Source organism: Carya illinoinensis, chromosome 10, assembly GCF_018687715.1.
Source record: "Carya illinoinensis cultivar Pawnee chromosome 10, C.illinoinensisPawnee_v1, whole genome shotgun sequence".
In the NCBI taxonomy this organism is placed as follows: domain Eukaryota; kingdom Viridiplantae; phylum Streptophyta; class Magnoliopsida; order Fagales; family Juglandaceae; genus Carya; species Carya illinoinensis.
This window is the reverse complement of record NC_056761.1, coordinates 8,348,676-8,361,587: the sequence shown is the minus strand read 5'-3', so window position 1 is coordinate 8,361,587 and position 12,912 is coordinate 8,348,676. Positions and strand designations below refer to the sequence as shown.

Here is a 12,912-nt window from a genome sequence, read left to right as displayed (position 1 = left end):
ACAATATTTTGGCCATCCCTATTACCACCATTGCCTCATAGTCAGGTTTTAGTATTGGAGGGAGCATATTAGATCTATTCCGGAATTCATTATCCATTATCACTGTGGAGGCATTGATTGGCATGCAGAATTGGATAATAGGAAAGGAAATTCATATTTCGAATGTTATTGACTCTAAGGAGACCGACAACGAGGAAGGTAGTGATCAGCTTGAATCAACCTGAATCTGGTAATCGTTGATTTCATTTTATTATTTTAATTTATTTATATTAATTTTATCGGTATTAATTTTAAATTTAATTGTTGTTGCAATACATGAAATAACGTCTATCTTCACTGTAGTATGACTTCGTGGTATTGGACCCACCATTGTCATTTGCCATAGATTTGTACAATTTGTATTGTTCCCTTAATTATTTTCTGTATTTATATAATTTTTTGTATCTAATTATTTTTCTTATATTTTTTAAGCTTTTGCAATCTTAGTGTCATATGTACAACTCAAGCCTCAATGTGTCAGTACTAATCCCAAGTCCAAGGACCAAAATTCAAATGATCTATTCTCACCTTGATTTTTCCATCTCATCTTAATTAGTCAGATTTTAGTTTTTCATTTTGTTTTTCTGATATATGTTTGTAATTTTAATTTTTTTTCTTGTTTATTATTCTAATTTATTTTCCTATTAAGCTGTTAATATTTCAGATTTTATGATCTTATAGCAGACAACACTAATTACATGTCTTTCCACCCTTGGCCACCCGCCTGGGCTGCCCCAAATGTCAAACAACTCACTTTGTTCAGTTGTATTCAATGATTCATTTAGTTTTTTGTAATATTGATTCAATGTCTCTTAGATCTGTTTATAATTTTATAAATATTTTCTCTTAATTTTGTAATAGCTTAGTTATTATTATTAATTTATTAGGTAGTAGTATGTATTAGCACTTCATTTTCTTTTAATTTGTATAATGTATTTTTTTTTTATTATTATAATAACTAAGAACTTGGTTCTAAGCCATTTTGGTTCCATTTCAACTGTTTCTCAGATTCTGAGGCAATGACTCATTTGGGTTGGGGGGGACCAATGGGATGTTCGTCCCCGCAGGCCGGACAAGATACCCTGCCCCAACACATCGGGTGCTAGTATTGGGGTGGAAAAACCCAACCCCCCACCCATGCAAGGCCGAGGGGGGGGGGGGGGGGGGGGGGGGGGGGGGGTGGGGGGTGGAGATAGCACCTCTACTTCTTAAAACTAAAAAATTCAACCTTGAGTTTGAGTAGTACTACCCACCACAATATTGAATATGTTAATAATGCTATTTCAGCTTCTGTCGTCTATTAGTCTCCTTTCTTTACAAGCATTGGGGTTAAACTCTATCAAAGTGAGGGTTAAAATACCTATTTTAATTTGTTGGCAGCATCCGCCCTGAGTTCTAAAATTTATTGTAGATGGTTATGCTTTTGAAGGTCCTGTTAGGACAGGATGTGGAGGGGTACTCAGATCAAGTGATATGATTTTTGTTTTCTCACCTCATTTGGAAAATGATACTAATATATATGCAAAACTAATGACTCAAATGACTCTAAGGAAAGGTTAAGCTTATTATATATCTACAGTTGGAAGTTTCGGGAGTCATATTTGAATAAGATTTAGCCATTATTGTCCACTAGTTTTTGAACTTAAAATATCCTCCAAGGAAGTATTACAGTATTTGGGATGACATCCTCTCTTTTTAAACAAGTTGTATCAGTTTCTCTTCGACATGCATTTTAACAAAGAATGTAATTTTGTAGCTGATTGTCTAGCTAAAGTAGGGGCTGATGGTATATATTTCTGTCACATATTTTTTTTGACTTCTCATCTTCCTAAAAAGGTCTTGGGCGAATATAGGATAAAGTACATGATTCTATCGATCTACTGATTTGTTAAACTCTACTGTTTTCTTAATACAATTTGGTTTTGCTGGTTAGTTTTGGTTGAATTGTTGCTTTAAAACTTGGTTTTGGTATTTTTGTATCCACATTTTTAGTAACCACAGCTTAATTTTTTCCATCATAAGTGAGATTTTATCAATAAAATTGAGATCAGTACCGTACATCTTCTAAAAAAATAAAATAAAAATTGTCCTCAAATTCAGACCCCATCTGATACATTACGATAATTGCACATGATAACAAAGAACTTATTCATTCTAAAAAATACTAATACACGAAAGAAAAAACCAATATTTGTTAAGGACTGAGCTAGCTAGCTACTAATACATTTTTCAAGACACACACCACGAAAATTTGAAAAAGATTGGGAATTTTAAGATAAAAACTACTCCAAGAACAACCTAACAGGAAATTAACAAAAGCTGATCAATGGGGATCACTACTACTACTACTACTACAGGCAACAACAACGTCTGGTTTTACTTTCGTCTTCGTAAGGTAACTGAAGTCAATACCCGAACCTATTACCCTTTCAGGGTGGTGATTTGCTCTTTTCTAGCTTTCTTTGCCCCTAACAAACACCACGAGGCAAGGATATTATAAGGTGCGTTCTTGACTTCTTTGCTCTGTTTTGGAATTTTCCCTTCCTTTAATCTTCTTGCTGCATTGATCATAATTGAGAGCAAAAGAAAGTTAGGCCCTTTCTGTGATCTATAGCAATTAACGATAGCATATTCGGAGTATTAAGTTTTCTGTGATTTTCATCGGTATACGCTGCATGATTCAAATTTAAAACGGAGTGCAAAGATTTCGCTCACCATAAATAAGTCTTCTGAATTATGAATTCTCACACATTACTGCAGACTTTATCCTTTCAACCGTGCACTTTATAAGACTGTTTACTGTAGCCACTGATCCGAGAGAGAGTTTTGCCGATGGGACTGAATCAACTAAGATCTGAAATGCTACTGTCAATAGAGAGCCACCAGATCCCACCTCATGAATGCCCCCACCATTGAGGCCAGGCCCATCAGGTAGTATAGCAAAACCAGATGGTAGAAGAGCAACATAATCTGGATCCCCGCCGCTTAAAACCACATTCATTGCAACGATATCAACTGGTGCATAAATTACGTATGAGCCGATAGAATCAGTGCAACTCTCTTGTAGTATCAGCATATTGCTCTGACTTGAATTCGCACTCTGCAGTTCGATTTGACAGAGACCATTTTGTTTAAATAATGAGATATATAAGAGTTCCCATCACAAAAACTCAGTTATATTAAGCACGAACTTGTGTGTGTGTGTGTGTATGTTGGTAGAGCACACGCTGAAACTTACGTTTACTCGCAGCAAAGAGACACAGTTGCCTGGGTTGCTACCATTGGCTATGTGTGCCATTTCTTGAACTAGGCCACCATTCGAAAGGATATCCCACTGTAAAGCTCAAAACCCTTTAGAACCTAAGTCTAAATTTTGCCTTAATAAAATGATTTAAAAGGCCATATAATATGAGAACGCTATATTATACGCTGCAAGTTCCTTAGATTAAATACTAATTCATTTTGTACCTCACGTCGAGAGTTCTCATTGCGAAGGAAATCGAAAATCCTTTTTGCTGGAACTGGAATCCAGAAGGAAGTTGCAGCACTTAGCACAATACCCGGTGGCCTGCCTGGATCATCCATACTCTTTCTGGTCATAACCCTTACATCATCCGAACCTGTTGCTGATAATGTTGTCCATGCGTGAGCAGTAGAAGCACCCACACCAGTACAAAAGCTCATTACCATTCTTTCTGCGAGCTTCAACATACTCTTCCTCCCTTCTGTGCTTGTTATCACTGAACATTTCAGTTGATGATGAATTAGAAAGAGAGTTTCTGTATCCTCAATTGGAACATATATAAGCTTTAGCAAGAGGGAAAACAATTGGAATAATACTCATACCACATAGATCTCCTGCTGGAATGTTACTGGCCATTGAACTTGCAAGACGTTCACATTGACGATCTAATGTAGCCACCCAACGTTTTGCTCCAAAAGCTAGACCTGAATTCAGCAATGGTCTGTACATACTGTGGACAGCTCTGTCATCTACTTCTACATGTTCGACCCATACAACCTAAGGAATAGTGAAAGTATGGCAGATTAATCGGCCAAATTAGTTAACATATAAAAGGTTGACTTAATTAAAGGAGAATTTTAATTACGTACTTTTGAGTAACCATTTGGCAATTCTTGGATCAAACAACCAGATGGCCTTCGTCGACTCCTTGAAATCAAACTAGGGCGTACATTGTCCAAGGAAACATCAACCACTGCCCAAATCCCATCGACATGCTGTTTACAATACCTTACAAAGTAATTTTCACGAGTTGGAACTAGCGGTGAAGGGACTTGGAACTCAGCTGTCATCTGCAGATTGAAGAACAAAGTTAGACCCACATGTTGGATTTTCCTGCACAAGAACTATCTCATGTTCTTGCCATGGAAAGCTAGTTAGATTCATATCCTCAACAAATTTAAAGAGTAGAAAGACTCTTTGAATACCACTTGCAAGGCTCCATTATAGTTCCCTGCGACTCCGGTTGATAGGACATCTAAAGTCATTGCTCTTGAAACAATACCACAAAACACACTTGACCATCGTTTCTGAAAACGGCATTAATTAGTTGAAGAATGATTTTAAGTATATACATATTAAGCGGATAATCATATCAATATATAGGAGAAGTACCTACCACGTCCATCAGAATCTCAACAAGGTTGATGTGATTCATAATAACTACCACAGATTCCCTTGAAGCTTCTGATTTTAACCCCAATGGTTTGGGGCCTATACCCCTAGGGAAAGTCCTCAAGTATTCCTCTTCATTCAGTATCTCAGCAGAGTTGTCACATGCAAACCATAAAGGCTCTCCACCCTGAGCCATCCTTATCAGTTCTTCCATGGCTGCCACCGCGAGCTCAACAATCATTGGCTTATCAGCCTCTGTAGGCCCTGAAATTGACCTGAGGAGATCATTCGACCCTCCATACATCTCCCCTACAAATCCTGACTGTGCCCCAAAGTTCCCAGCCCCAAGATCAAGGGAGCGGGAAGGCACACGAGTCGGAAGCTGAGAATACGAAGACAAAGGCTTGCCAACATATTTGGCCGCAATCCCAGATAGCCTATCAATCTGTGACACGAAAACATGCAGCATTGAAAATCACAATACTATTCCGTAATCTACTGCAACAATAACAGAATATTGCTAAAGGCATAATCATTTCCATCACCTCTTCTCTTAAACGAACATTCTCGATCCTCAAATGCTGCTCGTCGAAAGACATCTCACCAAGAGCTGCTGGACCTCCACAGTTGGGGCAAGATGCATTCCCCAGGGCTTCCTTGTACCTCATGTTCTCTGCACAAAGCTTTTCGTTCTCTGCCTTCAAAACTGCATTCTCATGGCGCTCATGTTGGGCCTATATGATGGAAGAAATTTCAGTTATAGCACAGAAGCAACATTACGAAAGACAGGACAAATGAACATTTTGAAGTACAGATGTTTTCGGAATGTACAGTACGTATATATATATTGATCGTCTGAACTACATTATATTTCTATGTGTATAAGGCGTTCCTACCTTCATTTGCGTTCGCTTATTTTGGAACCAAAATTTGACTTGTAGAGGCTCTAGCCCTAGCTGACGGCCCAGTTCTTTCCTTTGCTTGTCATCTGGGTGAGGGCACTCCTTGAAGAATCTAAGAAACAAAGTTAAAACCACTAAAAAAATATCAAAGAGCTAGCAAAAGTGGACATCTCGACCTCTTCATGTAATAGTGCGCTAGAACGCTTACGCTTCCATTTCATGGATTTGACTCTGGGTATGGCGATGGTAGCGCTTCCTTTTGGAGCGTTGATTGGGGTCTTGCTCTTCTCCGGAGGGAGCTTCCAAAATGGTTTCGGCGCCTGATCTAGCCTCGAAATCGTCTTCTCTAATGATCTTTCCAAATTCATTTTCGGGGGAATTAGGGGTCATATCTAGCATGTGATGGTGAGCATCGAAAATGTTTGGCTGAAACATTTCTACAACTCTCTACGATCGACTTGGACTGTGTGCTTTTGATCTGAAAGGGAAATAGAAGCGATCGATTTAAGGACTCATGAGAACTAGAAGATTATGTGAGTGCAGTTGATCAGCGCTGAGTTTATACAACAAAGTAAATTTCTAGAACAGTGAAAAGGATCAATATACGGTCACCACCCTAGCTTATTCCCAACCCCCCGGGCGAGAGAAAACTACGAATAAAATATGTGAATAATATATGGTAAATAAATTTAGGTCGACAAGCGAATCTGTGTCCCACTGTCAAAATATACATGCACGTACAAGGCAAGCAAGTAAACTTGCAAACCATATATGAAAATTCTCTTTAATATTCGCTCAGCTATTTCCATAAAGAGAAATGTCTCTTAGAGATAATATTAATTAATATCCTTAGACGTTAGATATTGCTGCTAATCTGGTTGGTGCCAAGTTTTTCTAGCTGATATATAATCCCTCGCTCATCCGTACGTGAGAAATACTAAACAAGCAAGAACGTATATACAAATACACTTAATTTTAAGCAGTCCTGGGAAAGATCTTGATCATCTCATGTGCGAATGAAAAGATAAAGGATTTTTCTTGAAAATAAAAACAAGAAAAAAGAAAAACCCTCACCTGATTTCTCCTTCGCCACAAAGATGCAGAAGCTCAGCAGCTAGCTTTTATGTTCCCTCTAAGTAATTCACGGGAGGCATTTTCCGGCTAGCATATCTCTCTAGTTCTACACTGATCTCTCTCTCTGTCTGGAGGTTGGGTTTGGTTTCTTGCATTTAATAGAGTAACTGGCACTGTTTTAGCAAATCTGATAGGAATAGTACATGTTGCAGAAGGACTAAAATGACTACGGCTGTGGGCTTCCTAAAGTCTTCAACCTTTGTGGTCTTACGTGCCAAAAGAATATTTTGAACCGAAAGTCCTGCCAGGAAAGAGTTGACACCCTCAGGAGGTCTTTGACACTCCAATTTCAAACACTAAAAACTAAAGTTATAACGCATACTAAGATCGCGGTGAACCCAGCCAAGCATGCCGCTCACTCTCTCTCTACCTCCCTCCTATGTTAAAAGTAACGGAAAATGTTTAGAGATACAACAAATATATGCGATATTTGTTTTTATGTGCTTGAAGCACAAAACCTTTAGAAGTTGCGAGGAAAGAACGATGGGAGAAGGGCCAGATTCGTTTTCAATGGTTTTAAGGGGGCATGAAGTAATCGGTACTAATAGGCACGGAAGGAAAGAAACGGACAAGGGCAACGAGCAGATTAAATCGAGAGAGAGAGAGAGAGAGCGAGAGTGCCTTGAAGCAGGTGAGAGAATGGAAGAAGAAAGGGAAACAGGTGGGAGAGGATTCGGCAGCATGGAATTAATGCATGCACAGCGTCTCGAGAGGATGCAATAGCATTTATGGAGGGAGGGTGGCGTAATTGCCACACACAGAGAGAGAGAGAGAGAGAGCCCGAAGTAAGCGGTGAAATTACGGTTTTCAAACTCGATACTGCCAGTTTTTTAAAGTAACGACGATATATAATCCTTCTTTACTATTATTATTATTATGAGAAATATTTTTTACAGTTGGAAAATATAGTCGGTGTGTAGTTGTAGAGGAAAAAGTGAATTAATATGGGGCTTACATGAAAAAAAATTATTTTTATAACTTTTTTTTATTCATGTAGGTCCCCCTGAATATAAAATAATTTTTTTATAATTTTTTTTTATTCATTCCGTACAGCCGACTGCACGTCGACTGCATTTACCGACTGTATCTAGCAAAGTCCCTATTATTATTATTGTAAATCATATATAAAATTAACTCAAAATATAATATATTCACTTGTTTGACAAAATTTAAAATAAGATATTTTCCTTGATTTTATAGATTAAACTTTGGGTCGAAAAATTGAAATCGGGTTCAAAATCGGATGATGACTGATTTAGTGAATTGTGCAATTCATGATAATTTTGAATAGGTTATTTTCAAAAATATTAAAAATTATATATAATGTATTTCAAGCATTTAATATCGTGTATAGAATATTATAAAATATAAATTATTGACTAGTTTTAATAAAAAAAATATAATATGAAGATAAATAATTTCAATTAATATATAATTTATGTATTTAACTTCAATTGTTGATAATTTTTGCCTCAAATCTAAAGAAGATAAAGACCATTAAATCATAAATACATGGTAAAAGTAATATTTTATGCATAATCACATATTTATACAAAATACTTTTTCATCTTTTAGTTTTTTATTCAATTAAAGAAAATAAAGAACCATATGTTATGTCATTCAATTTCTTTTCAATTCTTAATTAAAAAAAAAAAAATTGGAAACATGTGCATTCATAACATCAATAACAGTTATGGCTTTCAGCCAATACATTAGCAGAAATACAAGTTGGGGTTGAAACAATGTCTATCAATTGATTCAATTCTTTGTTAAGAGAAACAGCCTCTATAGCTAGAATATATGTCACCCCATTGGTTAATTATTAGGTAGTACTCTCTGACCCGTAATATGGATATATATATATTCTATTATAATAAGTAGCTATCTAATGGTAAATAGTAACTTTTGTTATTTTTCCGTTAACTACTCTTGTTTTTCTTTTAAGTCCATTAATTTATGTTTTAACAAAAGACCCTTAAGATCCATAACCATTTGACATGTAGCTCACTTGTAGAATTTAATGAAGGATTTTATTTTGCCAAAAGTCCTTAAGACCCTTGACTATTTGATGTATACCTCCCTTGTAGGATTTAATGAAGGATTTTGTTTTACCAAGAGGCCCTTAATAGCCTCACGACACACATGAATTGACATCTTTTTTTAATTTCCTTTTTGTTCTGACAATGTACTCATTTTCCTTTCTTTTTATTTTAATTTTTTAAATAAAAAAATTAAAATGACTTTACTCTTTAAAACATAAACGCTTTAGAGCATTCTCATTGTAAAATTTAACTTTAAGTAAATTTAACTAATAAAATACTTAAAACACTTAATATATAATATTAATTATTAATTTGATTAGAATATAATTATTTTTAATATTCTAATTAGTAAAAATATAAAATGTGATAAAAACAAAAATTAAAAAAATATTAAATTAATAATATTTTATTATTATATAGAGAGTAAATAGATAATCCAATATGAATGCAGACCAATGCTCATACTTTGCTGAAGTTTAGATTTTTTTATCTTAATTTTTTATCTTTCTTTAACCTTGTATTTTCTTTTTCTAGACAAATAAGTTACAGACTTTTTTGTTTTTTGTTTTTTAAAATTTACATCATTATGTTAGGTGTACCCCCGGGCTAACGCACTTAGGGCCGTTCCCTAGTATATATATATATATATATATATATATATATATGATGGTGTTTGCATGTTATCATTGGATGCCAAATTTAAACTTTTATAACAATTTATTGTAGATTGTGAACACGATTATAAAGATATTACAATAAAGATTTCAATTTGGAAATATTAAGACTAGCCATAGCAATGACTGATATGTGAGTGTGATGTGAGCAAATATCTTATATATATCAGAGTAGAAAACAAACAATGGATACAATCAAACAACATTTTGAATAAAAAGTAATTCTCAGGGGAAATTAAAAAAAAAAAAAAAATTACCTTCTTTGATAAGAATCAATACTGTCTTTGTAAGGTTCCTCTTCTAAATAAACTCAGAGATTTTTTTTTATTAATTTTTTTTCATACTATCAATTATAAATATAGTTCTCCGACATCCTAATGCAACATGCAAGAAGCATTGGATAGCAACACTACAATACAATTGGTCTTTTGTGACAGAGAAAACCGTTACAAAAAATGACCAAAATATCACTAAAGACATTTGGTGACGGTTCGAAATCGTCACGACTACCGTCACCTAATGTGCGTTACAGAAAATAATTGGTGACAGTTTACTATTCAACCGTCACAAAAAACATTTTTAGTGACGGTTAGAGGTCTTCCGTTTGATGTCATGTTCGAACGTAAGATTTTTTGTGACAGTTGAAATCTGTCACAAAATATAACGTTCGAACGTCCAACAGAGAGTTCGAACGTTAACCCGAATGATTAACATTCGAATGAGAAAATTTGACGTTCGTTGGTTATAGTTCGAACGTATCATATTTACGTTAGAACATCAAACAAAACATTCGAACGTAAATCCTTTAAACATTCGAACGTTGTGTTCGTTTTGAGAGTGAATATGTTCAAACATTGGGTCATACATTCGAACGTTATTTTATAATTTTGTGTAATTACATTCAAAGTTCTAACATGAACCAACATTCGAACGTTTGTTATATACATTCGAATGTATAGATCAAAAACACTATTTTCATAAAATTAAAAAATATACAAATTGTATCATCATATTACACCATCAAATTAACAACTAACAATGTTTTATATAGTTGTAAAATTAGATATTAAAAATTCTATACAATGAGAAAACTGAATTGATTTCATTTCTTCTTCTTTCCTCGCCCACCGCGATTCTACTATAGTGACATAACACGCCCTATCTGGACTCTCATCTCCCTCTATACTTGTTCTTAAACTTCACTGCACATTCTTTCCTCCTAGTCTCTATTTTGCTTCTGCAAACGCATATCTAAATCAGACTGTTACTCTAAGAGAGACTCCAACTCTTGTTGTCTTGATCTCATATACTCATTTGATAAAACAAATGCTGCAAAATAAGTAACATTTAAAATAAATACAAATAAAAATTAAATTAATGACATGTTGCATAATTTAATAAATTATTCTCAACATATTCAATAAAAGTTCACAAATTTATTCAAAATAATATCATATATTTCCACAATATATAAACATATTCACAACTAAATTTACAATATTTTACATATTCCCAACAATTTTAATAAATACTGTAATACACAAATTCACAATATATAAACATATTTCCCATAGGCTAAACTAATTCACAAATCACATATACATATGCACAATAATAACTAATTCATAAATACCAAAACATAGTTACAAAAAAATAATCACAACATATGCTTCAAATTCACATACACAATTGTAAAATATAATCATTTTAATCTATAAATATACACAAATATTTATATTTTCATTTTAAGAATAAGCATGCACACAACACAATTTTTCATTTTAATTCATCATATTATATAATCCATATCACAAAGATTTGCTTTTAATTCATCAACATAAACAATTCAATTCCTTATAATTCATCAATAATATCCAATTCAAAATATATTCACAATATATACAATCAAAATTCACTACTCAACTTACAATATTATACCCATATCTAATCCTTCAAAATCCACAATCAACTCACATTATACACATCAAAATATTCATCATTATCCACAACAAAAGCACAACAAAATATATAAATATCTTAATAAAGTTTAGAAATATACCTATCACTCACAATATCCTCTTACAAATCAAAAGTTTTGAACAAGTTACAACAACCAATCCTTCAAAGAAATCACAACATTAGTTAGTTAAAGACATATATATATATATATATATAAACATAAAATAAATATCATAAAATTGCAAAACATTTAAAGGAAAAAAGAGTTTTTCCTTACTAAAATCAATGGAGAGAGCAAAAATATTAATCCTCTCTCACTCTACTCTCTCTCTCTAACCATCTCTCACTCTAACACACACACTTTCTCTCTAACCCACAACCCTCTCTCACTCTCACTCTCTCTTTCACGCATGGAAGAAGTAGAAGAAATGATTCTGCTTCCTCCCGTGCGTTTATTCATTAAAATTACTCTGATTTGATATGACGTTCGAAAGTTTAAAAAGTAACGTTCGAACATTTAAAAAGTAACATTCGAATGTTAAATTTTAACGTTCGAACGTTATTTAAAAATGAGTTGGAAATTTTTCGTATTTTTTCACGTTTGAACGTATATGCATATACGTTCGAACGTTTAAAAAGTAACATTCGAATGTTAAATTTTAACGTTCGAACGCTATTTAAAAATGAGTGAGAAATTTCTAGCATTTTTTCACGTTCGAACGTATATGCATATACGTTCGAACATTTAAAAAGTAACGTTCGAATGTTAAATTTTAATGTTCGAATATTATTTAAAAATGAGTGAAAATTTTTTTGCATTTTTTCACGTTCAAACGTATATGCATATATGTTTGAATGTTTAAAAAGTAACGTTCGAACGTTAAAATTTAACGTTTGAATGTTATTTAAAAATGAGTGGCAACTTTCCTGCATTTTTTAATATTTGAACATATCTGCATATACGTTCAAACGTGAAAAAGTAACTTTCAAACGTTAAAATTTAGCGTTCGAACGTATGTGAAAGAAATATACTCTATTATTATAAATAATATATAATAATATATATAGTATATTAACTATGTATAATATTAACTATATACTATAATATATACTATATATATTAGCTATATAATATTAATATATTAACTATATAATATATTATATATTATATATTATATAATATAGTGTATTATATTATATATAGTATGTAATATACTGCAGTTAGCTTATCGAATTTTAATATTAAATCATAATAATATAATATATAATAATATATATAGTATATTAACTATATATAATATTAACTATATACTATAATATATTCTATATATATTAACTATATAATATATTATATGTAATGACTATAGATATAATATATAATGAGTATATATATACTATATATATTATATAATATATACTAGACTATATATAGTATAGTATATAGCACTAGACTATATATATAATATATATTATATACTTAACTAGTATATAATATAGTGTATTATATATTATATATATAGTCTATA

General features: G+C 32.9%; 1 protein-coding gene across 1 annotated transcript; it reads right to left on the bottom strand.

The window, feature by feature from the left end:
* Positions 1–2,123: 2,123 nt before the first annotated feature.
* LOC122280096 (homeobox-leucine zipper protein MERISTEM L1-like) lies at positions 2,124–7,367 on the bottom strand. The gene is made up of 12 exons (XM_043091064.1): positions 6,652–7,367; positions 5,786–6,055; positions 5,572–5,689; positions 5,221–5,409; positions 4,680–5,120; positions 4,489–4,590; positions 4,153–4,353; positions 3,886–4,060; positions 3,508–3,779; positions 3,278–3,373; positions 2,755–3,139; positions 2,124–2,597 (listed from the first exon to the last, which is right to left on the bottom strand). The coding sequence occupies exons 2-11, from the start codon at positions 6,010–6,012 to the stop codon at positions 2,774–2,776; spliced, it is 2,187 nt and encodes a 728-aa protein (XP_042946998.1). The 5' UTR covers positions 6,013–6,055; positions 6,652–7,367; the 3' UTR covers positions 2,124–2,597; positions 2,755–2,773.
* Positions 7,368–12,912: the final 5,545 nt, after the last annotated feature.

Excerpts from the sequence above, each read along its gene's own strand:
- LOC122280096 (XM_043091064.1), bottom strand. The coding sequence starts at position 6,012 with ATGTTTCAGCCAAACATTTTCGATGCTCACCATCACATGCTAGATATG. Across the intron at positions 5,410-5,571 it reads ATAAGCGAACGCAAATGAAG|GCCCAACATGAGCGCCATGA; the intron begins GTAGGAACGCCT and ends TCCATCATATAG. Across the intron at positions 3,140-3,277 it reads TCTCTTTGCTGCGAGTAAAC|AGTGCGAATTCAAGTCAGAG; the intron begins GTAAGTTTCAGC and ends ATCGAACTGCAG.